The 20,560-nt window shown below is 39.5% G+C and overlaps 1 protein-coding gene across 1 annotated transcript in view; it reads left to right on the top strand.

The window, feature by feature from the left end:
- WFS1 (wolframin ER transmembrane glycoprotein) overlaps positions 1 to 20,292 on the top strand; it is a 46,046-nt gene extending 25,754 nt beyond the window's left edge. The window contains exons 2-7 of the mRNA XM_086612033.1: positions 6,667 to 6,749; positions 11,205 to 11,349; positions 12,199 to 12,369; positions 13,044 to 13,124; positions 16,977 to 17,122; positions 18,484 to 20,292. Coding sequence (XP_086468159.1) covers positions 6,667 to 6,749; positions 11,205 to 11,349; positions 12,199 to 12,369; positions 13,044 to 13,124; positions 16,977 to 17,122; positions 18,484 to 20,292 — 2,435 coding nt within the window. The remainder of the gene's footprint in view (positions 1 to 6,666; positions 6,750 to 11,204; positions 11,350 to 12,198; positions 12,370 to 13,043; positions 13,125 to 16,976; positions 17,123 to 18,483) is intronic.
- The last annotated feature ends 268 nt before the right edge of the window (positions 20,293 to 20,560 follow it).

Here is a 20,560-nt window from a genome sequence, read left to right as displayed (position 1 = left end):
TCCTGGTTGCACGTCTGCCTTCAGTACCAAAGTTTTGGCAGAAGAGCAGAAAGCTTTCATTTTTGGACACCCATTTTCACTCCATCTGTTGTTCAATTGGTAGATGGCGTTAGGTAGTCGCTGATGCCATCCTGATTCATGAGTTTTAGCAAATTTCTTAACTAGGCCATTTGTTCTCTCAACAATGCCATTACCCTGGGGATAAAACAGTGTGTGAAATACCCAGCGAATCCCCTCTTCTTTGGCCCAGTCTTGTACCACATTAGCTGTGAAATGTGTTCCGTTATCACTCTGGATCTCTTCAGGGAGAGGGAGAATGCTAAACCATTGCTTTAAACTGTGGACTGTATTTTCTCCGGTAGCAGCTGCAACTTCTGTAGCCATGGTGATTCCTGAAACCACCTCTACTCCCACCAGGATGTATTTTTTTACCCCCTGAGGGTCGTAGTGGACCTATGTAATCAACTTGCCAGGTGTGCCACAGTGTTTTCCAATCACGGATGTGTAAAGGAGGTGCTTTACTTGGATGGTCTTTGTTAAGTTGAAAGCAACATTGTGAGCATGCAGTTATTACTTGCTCACATAATTTTGTTGATATAGGCCATCCTGGGGCTATCTATGCCTTCTCGGTATAGATCGGCTCGTCCTGTGTGGCCTCGTTTTACATGCAACCATTCAAGTAATCGCTTCTATTCATGATTCTCCTTTACAACATCAATCTTATGCAGTCGTGTGAGGCTGTCAACCTGTTGGTTAAATTGGGCAGCAATAGAAGCTGACGGATCGTGTCCCTTCACCCAACTGACATACAAAACTCTTTGCTCTCCTATCTCTAGTAATTGTTTCCAGCTTTCAGTTTGCCAGACTGGAGTCCTGTTGACTTGCCAGTCATTTGTTGCCCAATGGCCTATCCGTTCAGTGGCTCCTTTGAAAACTGCATATGAATCGGTGTAAATGTGGCTAGCACCTTCCTGTGCAGCTAACAAGACTGCTCTAAGTTCACCTACCTGTGCACTTCCCTTTCCTGTTTCACTTAGTTTTTTCCCCGTGGCTACTTCTAATGCTACTGCTTTATATTACCATTCGTTATTCTGTCGGTGGGATGATGCATCTGTAAACTACACTTCCTTTAAATCACTGTCCTCCCTTAGAGGGGGTGCTTCCTGGATTGGGAATGGTTTACTAGGCAGGGTTTGGAACAGTGAATTACTATCAATGTCCTTTTGTAATTTGGATACTTTAGCGTTGCCCTCTTTAATTGGCATAATTTCATTTATCCCTTCCAGGTAAGCATACCATTTGCGAACAGTGGGTTTCTGGGCAATGCCAGCAGGTGGTGCTGTGCCCTTTGGACCATATCTAAAAGGCGGAAAGGTCCGGGAAGGATCACACTCTGCCCCTTCCTTATCTGTTCTATCCGCTTCACTGCTCGCACTAGGGACAACAGGCCTTTTTCAAGATCTGAATATCTTGTTTCAGTGTCATTAAAGGAGTGAACGCTGAACTCCAGAAGTCTTTCTGGTCCATCTGGTCCTTTTTGCCACAGATTACAATGGGAACCATGCTCACTGAACCCCCACTCTACATGGATGGGGTCCGTAGAGTGGATAGGACCGAGTTGTTGGAATAATCTCAGTTCCTTTATCAGGATCTCTAATGCATCCTCGTGTTATTTGGTCCAGTCCCATGATTTGTTTTTCTTAAGCAAGTTATACAGGGGATGAGCAACAATGGAAAACCCAGGGATATGCTTACACCAGTAACTTAAAGTTCCTAGAACTTGTTGTAATTCCTTTTTGCTGGAAGGGTTTTGCCCATGCTCTACTTTTTCCAGGGTGTCTGGGGAACAGAGGCAGCTCCGGGGAACAGAGGCAGCTCCTTTGATCCACCAGACTCCCAGGAATTTGGCCTCTTGGGCTGGCCTCTGACATTTGGATGGGGGTGTTTCTAGGCCCAAAGCTGTTAACTTTTCTTTTATGACATCCATCGTCTGCTTGACCGCTTCTGGGTCCTCACCTCCCATTAGTATATTATCAATATACTGATAAACAGTGATATTTGGGGGGATAAGAATTTTTGCTAAAATTTTTGCTAATGCATTATGAGCAATAGTAGGAGAGTGTTTATATCCTTGAGGCAGTCTATTAAAAGTATACTGTTTTCCCCCTCCAAGTGAAACCAAATTGTGCTTTATCTCTCTCTTCCAGAGGGATCATGAAAAACATGTCTTTTACGTCTAAAGCTGCCATCCAGAGATGCACCGCTCCTTGAATTTGGGTCACTAATTCTGCAATGTTTGGTCCAGCTGCTGTTAGAGGTGCGGTGTTAGCATTTAATTGCCTGTAATCGATAGTGAGTCTCCACTGTCCATTTGGCTTTTTAACCGGCCAAACTGGAGAGTTGTAGGGTCAGTGAGTGCAGGTAATTATACCTCGCTCCTCTAAGTCTTTTACTACCCCGTCAATCCCTGCCTGCGCTGCAGCTGGCAACGGATATTGTTTTATGTTTGTGACTCGGGATGAGGGCAGGGGAATGGATACTTCTAACAGTTTCAGGCTTACAAAGTCAGAACCGATGTGCGCCTGATTCCTGTCACTTCGTCCTGCAAAGCTCCACAATGAGCCATCGGGTAATTTCCATGTCCTCCCATATAACAGATCAAAACCTAAAATGTTAGTGTTGGCAGCCCCGACTAGTACCTTCGCACGGGTTAATTTCTCCTCCCCCAGCAACCATAGGGTTACGTTGGCTGTCGGCCACTCGTTTACAACTCCTCCAATTCCTACAACTTTCACTTTGCGGCGGCTGGTTTTTATGTCTAAATCCTCAGCTGTTTCCTCAGTTATTACAGACATTTGAGCGCCTGTATCAACGAGGAAATCTGCATAAATTTTCCTTGGTCCAATTGGAATAGACACGATTGGGTCAGACAATTTGTTAGGGAGCCATTGTGTAGCTAATATCTGCCAGAGAGGGTGGCTCACTGTCCTCCCCGGGGACTCACGTTTTTTGGCTGGAATTCTGATAGATCGATCAGATCTGACTGTGGTGCAGAAGGTGCCTGTATATCTTTAGATTGCGGCTTATCGTGCAGCTGTCCTTTAATACTGCCACCACCCTTTATTTCAGTAAGAGTTTGAACTAGCTTACGGAGACCTTCTGTGGTAGTACCTCGCAGTAAGTGTACAGGCACTCCCAACTCTCGAGCTTGATTCCACCAGCTAGTCCGATTATTAAGCTGGAATTTTTTCTCAAATTTAGGAGGTGGGGCAGTGAGTTGGTGGACTCGATGCGTACGATCTGTGGGTTTTTCTAGGGTTGTACTGACCCAACCCACTCGGCGGCCGTAACTGATTAAATCCCGTAGTAAATCCGTCCAGCTAGGTATAGGAGCTGGCTGTTGCCATCTCGGCAAGCCTGCATTTCTTGCAACATCAGCTTGCAGACGATCCTGCATGGCTAATAAATACAATTGCAGGCTAGCAGGGAGACCACGAATTAGGGGTGTTAAACGTTCGGGATCAATGGGGGCTGACATAGGGGATCTCGTTCCCAGCTTTCTGTTGTATATTGCTTGTACACATGCTGCCTTTTGCACTGAAGAAGCCAAATCTGAGAGCCCCTTGGTGGTAATTATTAACGGATCACCTCTCTCCTGAGGATTTATACCACCTGCCCAATATGCCGCTCGTGCAGTTAAAGAATAAACATGATTTCCAGGTGTGGTGTTTAAAAACACGCAGAAGCCCCAAATGCCTTCTGCTTCATCCTCACTCAGCAAAATACGATCTCCCCCGGTAAGGGAAACTCGCCATACATATTCAGTCTCTGTTTCATCTGGGCGTCTGGAATATTTCTCTTGCAATTTATCTAAGTCAGCGGGGGACCAGGGGACTGTTCGCATTCTAGCATGAACTTCCCCGTTTTCATCATAAGTTTTGGTCTTGACTATTGGTTTTAAAGGAAGTGGCTGAGACCTGGGGTCGGGGGTCCCCATGAATTCATTATCGTCATCCTCATCATGCCAAATGTTCCCGTCCCAAGTCTCAAGATCCGTATAATATGTTGATTTACGGATATGTCTGACCGAAACAGAGGATTGCCTTTCCAGCAACTCTCTCTCTCTGCGCTGCGCCGCGGCGAGCAGAGTTTTAAGGTAGTCCACTTCAGTTGTAAGGTGGTCCTTTTCAACTTTAATTAAAGCCTTAGTATAATCCAATTCAGTCTTAAGTTGATTATTTTCAATTTTAAGTTGACCATTTTCAGTTTTGAGATGGTCTTTTTCAGGTTTGAGATGATCATTTTCAATTTTGTGTTTATCATTTTCAATCACGATTTTATCATTTTGATTTTCCAGTTCAATTTTAAGATGATCATTTTCCATCTTAAATTGACTGTTCTCAATTATGAGTTTATTGTTTTGGGCCTCCAATTTTTCTTTTGTCTCCCTTTCAAAAGCTAATGATGATTTTAGTATCTCATTTTCTGATTTCATGGCAGCATATTCTACATCTGCAATCCGTTTAGATGGGGCAGAAGAATCTTTAGCTTCTTGCTGTGCGCAAGACAGACAGGCTCCAAGCACAGCACAAATAACTCCTTTTTTGCTTTTACCCACTTTAAATTTCTGCTCAGCCTGGCATTGTTCAATGCGTTCTACTATTTTCTCTTCATCTTTCCAATGCTTTTGAGCCCACTCCTTCCCATCTGGGGAAGGAGCACATTTATGTTTTTGTAGCAGTTTATCCATGGCTATCCTGCCGGCTACGCCAATTTTACTGTCACGTTCTGAAGCTAAAACGACCGGTCTGTATAATAAGGTCAAAAGTTGCTGGGACCTTTGTGTATATATATATCTTTGGCGAGTACACCACTTCGGTAATACTATAGCCCAACCTCCTTATATACGGGCAAAAGTTTCTAGAACTTTTGAATATATAACTTTGGCGAGTACACCCGGTCGGTAGTACTATAGCCCAGCCTCCTTATATAAGGGCAAAAGTCTCCAGAACTTTTCTATGTATAAGATTTTATTCGTGACAGGATATATATTCGTAGATAGCCAGTGATAGTGACTGACTACAAAAACAACTCTAATTGAAGTACTGCAGTGATAATATAAAACTATCACTGATCAGTGATAATAGCAAATAGCTAGCAAGATGTTAGTAAATAAGTGCGCGTAACACGGAGTTCTTACCCAATAGGCGTCCCTATGGGGGGGAGAAGAGAGGTTCAGCCTGTCGACTGATCCCAGATGTTTCGATGGAGGGGCTTCTCCCTAACGTGCCCTTTGTTCTGCTGCTGTTTTATACCTTTTTCAGATCTTTTAGGTGGAGCTCGAGTGACTTTAGTCATACATAACTTTTATTAGGATTGGTGTAAATTTCTCTTGTGAGGGGTGTTCACAAATTAGGATTGGTGTAAATTGCTCTTGTGAGGGGTGGTCGCAGCTCGGAGGCGGGTGAACGTGTGATTTAGTAGCTGAAGGACACAATGTCGCCATCACTGCTGAGGCAGCGGTTGTGATTCACTTCCCTTGATGGCATTTTTATGGTTATCTTTACCAGGCGCCTCTCGTCCCTGATAACAGGGATGAGCCGTGATACCTCCGTACCACTCTACTCCCCATTTCAAGGGTATTGCGTAGGCCTTGTTCCTTATTTCTTATCGCCGATAACAGGGATGAGCTATGATACTTTTGTACCACTCTACTCCCCATTTCAAGGATGTTGAGGCCTTGTTTGTTCCTGGGAGCAGCAGCTGTGCTTCATCTCAGAGCTGCTCTAATATTAGCTGAATTCTGGGGAACAATATTCTCCCATTCCCCTCCAATTGCAATCATTTTCCCACACTAATTTATGAGAAATCTTCTCATAAAAAGTAGTAGTTCTGGCCTCTGTCAGCTTTTTCTATTAAACTTATTCTTCATTCATCAAGTAGCATGCTGCATTATGTTGTTTACAAACACTGGATGTCAGATAAAGCTCTGAAGCTTTTTCTTTGATTGACTGATGAAGCAATATGATGCTTTTGAACAAAAAAAGAAATATCCAGGTCTGTATGTGTACAGCAGATAGGAAAGGAGAAAAAAATAGGTGCAAGTGTTGAACTCAACACAAAATAGTGTTTTTTATAGTGGTATAATCATTGTTTGCTTCTGTGTACTGCAGAGGCTGACAGCTGAGCTTTCAAATATGCTGGACATGTTTTAAAGGCTGGTTGATTTTTCAAAACTCTGGAAAAGGCTTCACTACTAAATAAAGAGGCTGCCAGGTGAAAGACTTAAGTGCTATCAAGAACAGGAATAGTCATAGTCCAAAAACTGATCCATACTGCATGTTCCACATGTGCTCATATTTATCGTAATGAATATTCTTCTATTGAGAAACTAATTCTGTGGAAGTAAATGAGAAGCTGTGGCATCCTGTGGCAGGTAACAAATAACAAGTAATGTTAAATGTTGTTTGTTTTCAGCGTACACAATACGCTGAAGTACAACACTGAAGTAAATATTGTAATTAGAGTTAATCTTCACTATTCTTGCAAAATCTTTTGGATTTTTTAGATATAATCCTTTAATTCTTCAGCCACATATAGCACTGATTTATAAAATACTTACAAATATTTTTAGGAGATAATTTTCTTTATCAAATGAATTTACAGAGGCCATGAAGGAAGAACCTGAAGTGCTCTTTGAGGAACTGCTTGAGAGGGCCAAAGCTGGAGAAGCAAAAGCACAAACGGAGGTAATTTTATATGCTCTTTGTCCAGAGTTGTTTGTTCTTAATTCCAGAAATAGCATTGTCTGCTGTAGAATTATTATCTTTTCTTTAGTTGAACTGTATGTGTTTTGATCTTAAACTATTCAAAGAAAGGTGATGCCAAATGGTTTCTCCGCCTTGAGAAGTGCTGCTTGCTTGGGAGCGTTACTGGTTTCAGGTCCAACTCTTGAGCAAGCCTTTAGGATACATATGAAAATGGGGACGATAGGCTGAGACCATAGAGAGGCTACAGAACTGCTTTTGTTCCCCTCCCCTTTTTTTTTTTTGAGTTACTTGTGGAGATGTGCAGATAGGGACTATTAAATGCTGTTTGGGTTTAATTTTGTCATTGGAACAAAACAATGAGCTCATCTAAGCTTGGACTGGTGGTTCAGTCCTTCACTATATACAAAGACATCAGGACTCTTAGGCTGGACTTTGAAAGAAACTGCCATTGAGGTGCTTTAGCAGGAACAGAGGTTGATTGATGTTTTGCACTTATACTATTTCTTTATTGAATTCATAGAATCATAAAATGGTTTGGGTTGGCCTTAAAGATCATCTAGTTCCAACCCCCCTGCTATGGGCAGGGACACCTTCCACTAGACCAGGTTGCTCAAAGCCTTGTCCAACCTGGCCTTGAACACCTCCAGGAATGGGGCATTCACTTCTGTGGGCAATCAATTAACACACTTTAGAAAATAAGCCCCTCCTTGTTTATTGAAATTAGCTATTTTCAGTTGTGTAATGACAGATATAATTGAATGAATAATGGCAGTTCTGTCCTTGTATGTGTTAGCACTTCAGGTGTCCTTTAGGTTTGAGAAAAATTTTACCAGTGTTCTGCTGCATTCCATTGTCTGTTGTATTTGTCTGACTAGTCTAGTATAAATGGCTTAAAATTGTTCAGAAGCGTTTTAGTTAATGTTTAACTTGTTAGTGTTTTACTTGAGTATTCAAGCTTCAGCTTTGATGGCAAAAGGCAGTGGCTATGATCTCCTACATGTTCATAGGTGGTTGTTTTTAATTTTTCCCCAAGGATCACTACTCTTTTTGCAAATAAAAATAAAAGGTGGAGATGGGAAAGAAATCCTTTTAAAGCTGGTAAAAAATATAGCAATGCCAGGCTTGCTCCACACTCCATCTCAACTTGTTTGAGGGGCAGGCTGTCCTTAGAGTTGTAATCTGAGACAGTAACAAATTCCTCACCTTTGAAACAGCCGGTGGTTTTGCGGAGGATGAACCTTTAGCCTGGAGGGGATCACTGCTGTAAAATCCACATTTTGGCTCTATTACTCCACACAAAAGAAAGCAAACGCCATAAATATTCTTTCAGGATGTAACTTCTCGTAGAGTAAGAAATACCTTATGTCATCTAAGCCTAGGAAGTGTGTCTATGTATGTATATAAATAATAATTTTTTTTATCCTTCTCAATTCGTTCCACCTTCACTCCTTTTCTTTAGCTCTTTAACTGTGTACACTTTCTGTTCCCACACGATAATAGGATTCTTGCTGCAAAGAGATCCAGTGTATAATTTTGTTTCTGTATGCACTCAGGATGAATTGACTGCCTGAAAAGGAACCCAAATACCGTAATTTCTTTTCCATGTAACCAAGTTTCTTCTGACTTGTGGAGAAGGAATTAGTTTTTAAAATTTTAGTTTTTAAAATCCTAAAAAAAAAAAAAAAATTATTCTCTATTGTCGAATACATCCCTTTAGAATCAGTTAGGAAAATCTATTTTTATTTCCTACCTTTGTAGGAGTACGAATGAGAAGCTGAGATGACACTGTTGTGCTGTTTGCTAATAATTACAAAGTCAAACACAAGAAATCACTCGGTTCACTGGCTTATATTTATTACTATGAGTTTATTCAAAAATAACCCTGCAATGACTATGGAAATAAATGCACTTTGCGTGGCTGTCAACCTGTATTACCATAGCTTTATGTAGTTTCTTTATTGAGAAATAACTGTACAGCCATTATGTAAATGCGACACCCACAGCTGGAATTCTGTAATGGAGAAGAGGCAGCTCTGTGTCCTTAACTGGAGGATCTCTGCAAGGGAACTGCTTGAGATAACTGCCTCGATTAGCAAAGGCCACAGGTGAAAGCAGCCTTTGGAGAAGTACAGTATGAAGATCCGTGTTAAGCCATTACCCATTATGACTTCGTTTCACAGTGTAGCTCATGGGAAAGAGAGAACCCTCGATTGCTTAAATGGCAAATCCGAGGTTAACACCTTTTCCCATCAGTTTTTCCTCCTTTGAGTGCTGCAGGCCACTGCTTTGCAGCCATCTTCAGGTGGTTCCGTGTAGGAGCTTTGCTATGACAGCGAAAGGTGGCTGTTGCATGGGGCTTGTTCACAGAGCTGGTAGACCTTCCAGTAGTAGTTCATTGAAAGCCTTGATGTTTGTTATGGGAATTGGAGGTGGATTTTCTTTTTGCTACCAAAACTTTTAATCTACACAAAAGCTTGTAATTTTATAATCAAAATGAAGGGGAAAATATTTTCTGATTGCTCAGATTTTAGGGGTAGATTCTATGGGATTTTTCTGATGGAGTAGATGATTGAATCTTAATGCTGAACTTGAAAGAGCCACCCCCCCAAAAAAAACAACACTCCCCCCCGTAAAAAAAAAAAAACAACAAAACAAACAAACCAACCCCAAACAATACAAAAAAAACCCCACCAGCAAGCCCCAAACCACTTCTGTCATAAAACAGGTGTTATGCTATTGTCTTGCTTGTACAGTAGCCTTGTGCAATATGACTAATTCCAAAATCTGCTTGTTTATGTTGCAATATGAGCTTCCAGGTCCAAGAAATCCGTGTAAACTTAAAAGAGCTGCATCATTAAGTGCTAGTACTCTTGAAGGTTTGCTCAAAATCTCAATGACTGTAAATATAAACATGCTTAAGAAACAGCTGTTCTTGCCAGAGGATGTTGTTTACCATGTAACTTGTTCAAGCAATTCCTTTCTGAAATAAATGGCTGAAGGTACATCTGCATTTGGCTGATAAATTACCAGACAATTGCTGAAATCTTTTTTTTTTCCTGTCTCAAATGCTCTCTTCTTGATCTGCCACTATATCTGTGCGCTGCCTGTTGAACTCTGGCGTGACTTTGTAATCAGTGCTTTGTTCTGACTTTGGAATTACTTAGTCCAATTTTCTTTTTTTATTTCTGTATGGTTTGGATAGCTTCACTGTGTATGTACTATAGGTTTAATCACTATGATGCCTACACAATAACTATCTATGTAAAAGTTGTTAGAGCACCCACTTAAGTGTATGAAACCAGTTGCAAGGCTAGAGACCTAACTTTTACTGGAATAAAAATATCTTTTGATTATATCAGTGTGCTTATTGCTGCAGGGCAATAATGTGAATTATTAGTCTTTCAAAGGTACTTCTTTAGTCACCTTTAGTGGTAATACCTAAGGCAAAGGTTCAGAGAAACTGTGAAACAGGTTTTTTCCAGCCGGTAATACTGTGGATTTACAGAGCTATGCTTTTAAGGTTTTGCTTTAATTACTCCTAGAATGTAACTAAAGTAACAGTAGGGAGAGAGGGAGTGCGCTGAGCCAAGCAAAAGTATTTCCCGGGTTCTCCAGGCATGCAGATAAAATGTCCAGTAGTTTTGGCCACTTTCTGGCATGTAATGTTTTGTTACCTTGCGGTATGATAAGAAGCGTTTTATGCTGTTGCATAAATACATTTACTATTATATTACTATATATATTTCAATTTTATAGAAGGAAGAAAGAAGGCGATGTTTTTTCTTCTCTGTAAAACAATAATACAGGCAGCTGCTCCATAATTTCTAAGTAGGAGGATTTTTACAGGCTAAATCGCTGAAATTGTTTGATGCTTAAGCAGTGTTAGGTTTTTTCTAATTCACTAATTAATCATGAGTTTGCTTTGACCTTCAGTGGCTAAACTGCTGTGAGTCAGGCGATTCACTGCTGAAGCCTCCTTCCATGTTTAGGCCTTTGTCAATACCTTGACTTCATCTGAATTTCTGAATGTCATGGGCATCAGGCTATTACACTTAATTTTTGTGTTTTAAAAATAAGACTAGTGGCGTTGTCTGACTGTTGTTGTAGCAGGGAAAGAATCCAAGAAAAGATGACTTTTAATACTATTTTTAACACCAGGAGCTTTACCTGATCCTGCTAGATTCTCAAAGACCAATAGCAACTAATTCATTGTCCTGGCCGAATGTGCTGCGATTCCATTTTGCTTCTAGTTCTGGAAACTGATCTTTCCCTCCAGAAGATCGACTTACAGTTAAGTTCTTTAGTGCTTGGAGCAAATGTTTTGACCTTTTGTTCAGAGACAATTTATTCTGAGTTCCAGGGGGTGGAAGAAGGGAGAGAGAGACTAGAATATATTTCAGTTATTAAAGGAATTCTGCTCCCCATTTATTCTAGGTGGGGAAACACTTCTTAAGGTTAGCAGAAGAGGAGGACGAAGAACTTAACAATTGTAGTGCAGTTGACTGGTTCATCCTTGCTGCTAAGCAAGGCCGAAGAGAAGCTGTCAAACTGTTGCGCAGATGCCTGGCAGACAGAAGAGGTATGGGTTCTCTGAAATTTTTTGCTCACGTTTCATATTTTACCTGAAATAACACTATATTCATTTTAACACTGAAAAAAAGGGTTAAAATATGATGGGAATGTTTTTGACAAAATTACGTGAGTAGTTGCTGACAACGTGTTCAAATCAGTAATTTAAAAGGCAATAATTACTGATACTGCTCATAAAAGCATTTATATTAATTATTTGCTTGAATTCCTTCATGGAATTCATGCTCGTTCTTCCCCTCCCCACCTTCCATTGAAGCTTCTTTTCTTTGACCGTGAAGGTCATACATAACCATGCACCACCTGCATATCTCCTGTTTCATTCTTTCCCCTCTCTCCAACCTCTCTCCTAATTGGTCTTTTTTCACCGTCTTCTTCCACTTGAAGATTCACGTCTTCCTTCATGCTACTTCGCATGCTTGGAATGGTCTCCTCTCATCTGCCAGCTCTCTGAGCCCTGATTTAAAGGAGAAAAAAAAAAAACAAACAACAGCCCCCCCAAAAAAAACTTTCCTTAAGTTCTTGCTGTTTTTTACATGTCATCCATACATATCTGCACCACCTTTTGCCTGAACTGTTGTACTTGAAGAGATGAAGCAAGGCATAAGCATAATGCATGTCTTGCACAGTCTTTGAACTACTGTTTGAATTTCAGCAATGTGATTAGATTTTGATAAGCAACGGGCACAGAAAGGCGTTTGAGTGATTTACTTAAGTGGTCAAGATGTGAATGAAACTTGAGAAGTTTCAGACTAAAGTGAGAAAAATACATTGTGGGGGAATCTGTCATTTCTGCCTGGGTGTGGGATAATATTATCTAATGTATTTTCCTTTTCTTGAGGCATCACTTCTGAGAATGAGCAAGAAGTGAAAAAATTATCGTCTGAGACTGACTTAGAGAGAGCTGTGAGGAAAGCTGCCTTAGTCATGTATTGGAAATTAAACCCAAAAAAGAAGAAGCAATTAGCAGTTTCTGAACTACTGGAAAATGTTGGGCAAGTTGACAATGAAGGTTTGTTTGTGGATTTATGGTATTGATAAATTTATTGACAAAATACAGACTTACAGGCAGAATACAGCTAGAACCTAGATGGCTTTATAAACCATCAGTCATAAAATAAAAGTAATCGTCATAAGATAAAAGTAATCGTGTGATCTACTTAAAAGGTAACAGTGTTAATGACTCTTAACTCTCTTTTAGTGACTGTGCTCTCTGGACCAATAAAGTTAGTTTATAAAAGCCTGCCGGCTCTTGCTGTAGCTTGCCATTCAGTTAAGCACCCATACGAGTGACTAAATATTAAAAACATCTTCATTTGACATTCACTGTCCTTGGAAAATACATCTTTTCTGGCTTTGCTGTGTTCGATTTCCTCCCGCCCCCAACAGTCATCCTGATGATATCTTACTAGATATTTCGATTACAAACTCTATCTTCAAGACATCTGGCTTACTCTGCCATTAAGGCAGTATTTATTAGCTATGTCAATGCTGTTCCCTTTTCTAGGGCAGTAATAGGAGTATAGAAGGCTATATAACCGCTTATTACCTGTTTATATGTATGTCTTTTCCTGACTTTGAGGAAATACCATTCCCCAGATATTGCAGCCTGAAGAACCTTCCAGTTATTGTTTGATCATTTTAATTGACTGCTTTGACTTTCCATAAATTTTGTCATTGAACCAGATGGTGAGAAGCAACCTGGCCCGGTCCCAAAGTCAGTGCAGAAGCAGAGAAGAATGCTGGAGCGATTAGTGAGCAGTGAATGTGAGTGCATGCTGCTCCTTTCAATCTTTGACAGTGGTTTTTGTTTCTATTTTGTTTTGCTAAGCAATTTTGTGCTGCTGGAGTAAGAATGTATAGAAAGTTTGGATTGCTATAAACTGGTAGTGTCGATTTATTATACGTGCAAGGTAAATAACCAATCTGCATGTGAACTCGCAGAAGACATCACCATTACAGTCAAATTATCAATGATTAGTATATTAAGAGAAGTTTTCATGTTATTTGTTATTTTTATATTCTTGCCCTTTCAGCACTTACAAGTCTATTCAGCAAAAAAAATTTTGCACTTTCAATAATTTTTTTTAGTTCTAAACTCTATAAAGCTTTCTGATTACAATAAGGTAATTAATTATACAACCATTTAATGCAGACAGATCCCTCATTCTATTTGCCTTGCTTTTGTTGCCATTCCCTTATAATTAATGTTTGTCTTTTCATGTTTGTTCAAGAATTAATGTAGGAACAATGCACCAAGATATTTCTTTCATAACTTAGAGGCAGCTTAGTTCATATAGTGGAGAGAATTAAACCACTCAACACACACAGGGTCACACTTGTAGACCCAAATCTGTGAGTTTTCTAAGGTATGGTGAGGGGTTGGATTTGAAATAAAGTTCTCCCTAGCCCTACATACCTAAGAAGTTCTGCTATGCTGCTAGGCCTTCAGGAGGAAAGTTGTTAAATTAAGGAAAATTAATTATAAGCAATACAGCATGTGTAGTTTTTCAAGAACATTGTCTAACATAAGGTTCGATTAATGGTTGTCAGGAAAATCTCAGAAGGTCATATGAGATAGTTCACATGCAATCTAGATCAGTTCTTGAAGAGCACTTTTAAATGTCGCAAAGCATATTACTTACTAATACATCTATAGTTGACAATATGTATAACTAAGGCATCATATGGGAATTCGTGAGACAAATCTGGGGGTTTGCAGGTTTAAACTCCTTGAAAGATTAGATTTGCGTTTCATCAGGTCAGTTTGGCCTTTACCTTCAAGGACTGTGTTTGTAATGCAGGTGACTTCTGAAAATAACATTCTTAAAAAGAGCAGAGTATTTCAGTTTTACGTTAACTTTTACAAAAGTGAAAGAGGAGGAGGAACGCATGCCTGTGTGTATGAGTGAGGGACTAAGTGACAGGAGAAATAGTGTTTTGGAGACCAAGCTTCGGATCCTATCACAACTTCAGTGAGAATAGGTCAGCTGTTCTTGTGACTCGTTTGCCACTTCTGGAAAGCTAGAAATAGTCCTTCAAGGATGAGACTATTGTGTTACATGGTCTGGTCATCGTATCGTAACGCAGATGTGTCTGGGTTCATCGGAGCTATGTTGCATTGGTGCTTAGTGGACGACACCAGTGTTCTTTCCATCCCTTTAGCTGAGCTGGCACGTGCTGATAGAGCGTGAGTGTAGAGCAAGTCATTTTATGCTGGATTCTTTAGTAATTCAAAGTGTGTCAGAAAAGGAACTAGCAAATTTTTTTTTTTGAAGGCTTAAATGGCAGATAAAATAACAGCAGAGTAAATGAACCTACATGTAAGCGTAGGCAGAAATTGATGTGCATATTTTTCTTTTTCTATGGCGGATGGGGGAGGCAGGAGAATTTGTCATAACCAAATTGAAGGAAAAAAATCTATGAATAATGAAATAGAATCTACAACATACGCTTTTTATATCAATTTAAGAGACACATGGATGGCAAAATACTAATAACAGTTAAACCCGAAAAGTTTTCATCAAACCCTTAAAGTAGGAGTTAAGCTGTTACCTCTTCTCTAGAGAGCTCTTATCTTTTCACAGATGAACAAGACAGCTGTTACTCTCTATCATTTACTTTTGTGATCCGTTGAGTTTCTCCATTTATCTTGCCAGCAGGAGATTCTTCCTTCGGTTTTAATACTTTGACAATACTTAGAAGATAATTTGTAAGCTAGATATGTGTTTGCAGATAGGTGATCTGGGATATTGTTAGTGGAGGTATAAACAGAATATTAGAGCTGACATTGTCAATGGACAGTTGTGTGCCTGAGAGTATACACGTCACTACATTTGACAGGCCATCTATACATAGTAAGTTAACAACTCCTTCCTTCTCAGGATGTTGCATGGCCCTGTAAAAGTACTGTTAAGGAATTTTTATGACGTTCTAACTATGTCTGCTTGCTGATTCCACATCAAAAAGACTATCTTACCGCTGTATATTTTGTCCCAATAGGGCAATAAATTTAGGTGATGCATTTGGTATTAGGCTTGATCTGAACCCTACCTAAGACAGCTAAGGAGTCTCACTGATTTCTTTGTTGCCTTACAGTGAATGACAAGAATAGTTAGCAAAAATAAATCCTTTCTCGTTTCTTGGGAGGCATGCCAGGTGGTATTTTGTGAGACATACGGTTCGTGCAATGAGGGGTGAGAAGAGAGAGAGAGAAGGGGAAAAATAAAGTAAAAGTTCGAGCAAAAGAATCATAGAATAGTTTGGTTTGGAAGGGGCTTTTACAGGCAAGGGACCAAAAGGCAACATCTATGTTGTGAGATTAAAGCAAAAGATAGATTGTAAGCTGCTGTTTTCCTGTTGAACTTTTTAACATCCCTCTTCCTGTAGCAGGTATCTTGACACACATACTGTATTTTGTTGTGCATCTACAGTGTTTTCAATATCAAAACCAGATATATTTATATATAACTTCTACAAATGTAGCATTTTTTAAAACCAAAAAATTAATAGGCTCAAACGCACTAGTCCTCTGATTTTAAATTTAGTGGAGCAGTTCAGTTTTTTGTCTCTTTAGAATCTCAAACTAGTATTAAGCAGGCCAGCTTTCATGTCTTTGTATCAGCTGAATAGCTAAACTTACTGCGTAGGAGGTGTGTTACAGATTTTTGTCATTCAAAAGTCTTTCATATCTACAGCAATGTCATTTGCTTTAGTGTACGGGAAGAAGTTGCTGTTAATTATCCTCCTTTACAAACGATATCAAGCTTGTCTACCATAGAAACCAGCTAACACATGCTAATGTAAGGAACTGGCTATGAAAGGAGTTTGAAGCAGTGTATAAATCATCTTCTGTCTTGCAGCATCTCTAGAGTTTTTGGAATTAACCTCTTACCTCTCCTACTCACAGGAGTGGATAAGGATCTTCTAGGGCAGGGTTGTGAATTTTGTGTCTCAGTACTACAGAGCAAGTATATTTTGTTGCTGGCTGTCTGTTTTAGATCATGTTTTATATAGTTTGGGGAAGGCCTTTTGTATAGCCATGTAGCATATTAAATTAATACACTATATGTAATCTACGTTTAGTCTTGTGTATATGAATAATTGGGCATTTCCCATAATTATATGTCTGTAACTTGTGAACTCAGAAAAATGACTGTTATGCCAAATTAGAAGTTAGTTTTTTAATACTGTACAGATAATTCATTACTATTCCTGTACAATTCTTACTTTTCAATATGGCTGTTAGTTAAAGATTTCTCTCAAGAAGTTACCAAAGATTTAATAGCTGACAATTTAAAAATCCAGTAGTCTCTTTTCCTTGGAATACTTGCAAATAAGCTATATTCACACATTCTGTTCTTCTTACTGATATAATAAACTTATCTACTGGTCGGAGAAGATTTAGAGTAGTCATATATTGCTGGCACAAGCAGCTTGTTGCTTTCAGCACAGATCACGGAACAAGTTCCAAGGTAAGCCTGTGTTATTGGTCAGTCAGTTTTTGAAGCTCAGAGTGGATCTTCTTTAATACCAGGAAAGAAAATTAATCTTCCAACTCATCATCAGTATAGTGTTGTAATGATACCATTTACTCAAAGTCTTCGTTTTATCTTTTAGCTAAAAAATTTATTGCTTTGGATGACTTTGTTGAAATTACCAAGAAGTACGCAAAGGGAATCATCCCATCTAACCTGATTATGCAGGAGGAGGAAGATGACGAATTGGCAGGGAAGACTCCTGAAGAGTTACCCCTGCGACTGAAGGTAAAAAGCTGGTACTGAACAGGTTATGTTGAAGGGCGCTTAACTTGCATGTTTCAGGCAAGACAGAGGTGACTTGCACTTGACTCTACAAGCTGATGTTTTGTCTATGTAGGTCAGTACAAGAATTGTTGACTTCATATATATGTGTTTACAGTTTCATATATATGAGTCATATATTTGAGAGAAAGGGATAATGGTTTTCTGTGGAAAAGGGCAATCTGCCTTCACTGCATCTGAGTGAGGACTTAAATGTCCCCAGCATAACTGCTGTGTTTTTATTATAGATGTTATTATATGCTTCATATCTTTCTTATTTGAACAGGACCAAGCAGGTGGGAAAAATTATCCATAGCCTTGAGGTGTGAAAGGTTCTGTTACAAAGGAATTCAAGAATGGTGGAACTTGCTGTCAGTGGTTTTCTATACAGATACTTCTCTAGGTAGTGATAGAAGGGAAAATTAAGGTGCATGCATTCAATACTGGTATAAATTCCAAATTAGGTAGGGGATTTCTAGCTGATGGTGTTGAGGACTTTTGTTTTAATTGTTGCCATTTTGTTCTCCGTTATCATATGGGGGGGGGGGGGAAGGTGGTATGGGAGAAATCCTTTGAATAACTAATGTTCTGAAAGAGATGCATTTATGAAGAAGAACAGGGATACCTTCATTCATAAATAGGCTTATGCCCAAGTCATTGTGTGTGTTGCCCCAGTTTTAAGAATTTTAAGATCCTGTACAGTTACTGTTGTGGAGTTAAAAGAATCCGTAAACACGTGGTAATTATAGTTAAAGATATTTCTGCTGCTTACAAACCAGATTTTGGCAGCTGCATCCCTAGATGCTTGGGAAGAATCGTTTTAAAGATAAACCACAGCTGTAAAGCCTTCTTGTAAGTGCATATGAATCATATGCACTACTTCATGTAGTGTATATGCATATCAGAACGTATAGCATAATCCTGGCAGAACAGTGGTGGAGTTAAGTGCTTTAAAGCTACCGTATTCACAGCTCAAGTAATGGCTTAAGAGAGTACAGGACTGCAGCCATATAGTTTATCTTCAGAATGAAGTTAGCGGTGCAGAATATTTGACTAGGAAGCCATTTAATTATATATGTCAAAGGTAATGAAATACATCTTTCCTGAAATCAAAATCGCCTCTGAGCTTCATCTGACTGAATTAATAAAAATAGAGCTAATAATCTCAAAGTAATCTCATTTTATTGGCAACGTTTGTCTGAAATATAAATCTTTTCATGTCAGCTGAGGTTAGACAACTGACTGCCACTGCTTCAGCTAAGAATATCTGTGATGTAAAGATATGAAACTGCTAATAAGTAAAATGCTTCTTTCTCTCTTTCCAGGTTGTAAAATATCCGCTTCATGCCATTATGGAAATTAAAGAATACCTTATAGATATTGCATCAAAGGCAGGAATGCATTGGCTGTCTACCATTGTTCCCACACACCATATCAATGCTCTCATCTTTTTCTTCATCATCAGTAATCTGACAATTGATTTTTTTGCCTTCATTATTCCATTAGTCATATTCTATTTGTCCTTTATTTCTATGGTGATTTGCACACTGAAAGTTTTTCAAGACAGTAAGGCTTGGGAAAACTTCCGTGCTTTGACTGACTTACTGCTTCGTTTTGAACCAAACCTAGATGTTGAGCAAGCTGAGGTGAACTTTGGATGGAATCACTTAGAGCCATACATTTATTTTTTACTCTCAGTATTCTTTGTCATTTTTTCCTTCCCTATAGCAAGCAAAGACTGTATACCATGCTCAGAGTTAGCTACTGTCTCAGTTTTCTTCACAGTGACAAGTTACATGAGTTTAAGCACATGTGCAGAACCTTACACACGAAGAGCATTAGTGACTGAGATAGCAGCAGGTTGCTTATCCCTATTGCAGGTATTACCTGGGAATTTTGGCTACTTGAAATTCATAGGTAAAACCTTCTTCACTGTTCCTGTAGGCCATTTCTTTGTGGTAAATGTAAGCATCCCGTGCCTTCTGTTTTTGTACTTGTTCTATCTTTTCTTTAGAATGGCACAACTACGGAATTTTAAGGGCACCTACTGCTACCTGGTCCCATATCTGGTCTGCTTTATGTGGTGTGAACTCTCGGTGGTCATTCTGCGGGAGTCCTCTGGCATTGGGCTCGTTCGTGCATCAATCGGTTATTTTCTGTTTCTTTTTGCACTCCCGGTGCTAGGTGTAGGCATTGCACTGATGTGTCTTATCCATTTCGTGAAGTGGTTTGTGTCTCTGGAGCTCATGAAAATTGTAGTGACTCTGGTTTTGTGTGCTGTTCCTTTGCTCTTCCGATGGTGGACGAAAGTTAACTTTTCTGTGGTTGAAATGGTTAAATCCCTCACTCGAAGCTCGATTGTGAAGCTCATTCTGGTGTGGATTACAGCTGTAGTGCTGTTCTGTTGGTTCTATGTGTATCGATCGGAGGGGATGAAAGTCTACAACTCCACCTTGACATGGAATCAGTATGCTTTCCTCTGCGGACCTCGGTCATGGAAGGAGACTAACATGGCACGTACTCAGATTTTGTGTAGTCACCTGGAAGGACACAGAGTGACGTGGACCGGGCGGTTCAAATACGTGCGAGTGACAGAAATCGACAATAGTGCAGAATCTGCGATTAATATGCTTCCACTTTTTATTGGCGATTGGATGAGATGCTTGTATGGTGAAACCTACCCTCTTTGTGACCCAAAAAATGTTACACTGGAGGAGGAAGAATTGTGTCGGCTCAAGTATTTGACAAAGCATAAGTGCCACATGAAAATGTTTGATCGGTACAAATTTGAAATAACTGTGGGCATGCCCTTCAGTAGCAAAAATGGAACCAAGTCTATAGAGGAGGATGATATAACCAAAGATATTGTGCTGAAGGCAAGCAATGAGTTTAAAAAAGTGTTATTGAACTTGAGGCAAGGAAGTATAATTGAATTCAGCACAATTCTGGAGGGTCGTCTTGGCAGTAAATGGCCTGTCTTTGAACTGAAAGCAATCACTTGCTTGAATTGCATGTCTAAACTCCTACCTGCAGGGAGGCATGTGAAAATAGAGCATGACTGGAGGAGCACAGTGCATAAAGCCATTAAATTTGCTTTTGATTTTTTCTTCTTCCCATTCCTGTCAGCTGCATAATGAGCTCTCATGTTGGTTCAGTGGTATTTTCAATGTACGCTGCATTTACACTACCAAAGGTTTGGCTTCTTAAAAGGAAAAATAAAAAATAAACAATCTTGCTGTAGCGATGCTCAAAATGTGTGCTAATGTAGAGCATCGGTTGAGTTTTCTAAGTGTACACACTGTATCCTGACTTTAAACCCTGTATGACTGAAGTAATATATGCTAGTTTAATATTATTATAAATTAATGCAGGGAATTGCTGCTGACTAATTGCATGGAGACT

This window comes from Tauraco erythrolophus, chromosome 5 (genome assembly GCF_009769465.1).
Source record: "Tauraco erythrolophus isolate bTauEry1 chromosome 5, bTauEry1.pri, whole genome shotgun sequence".
NCBI classification, from domain to species: Eukaryota; Metazoa; Chordata; class Aves; order Musophagiformes; family Musophagidae; genus Tauraco; species Tauraco erythrolophus.
The sequence above is the reverse complement of the archived record's forward strand: the minus strand, read 5'-3'. Positions and strand labels throughout refer to the sequence as shown.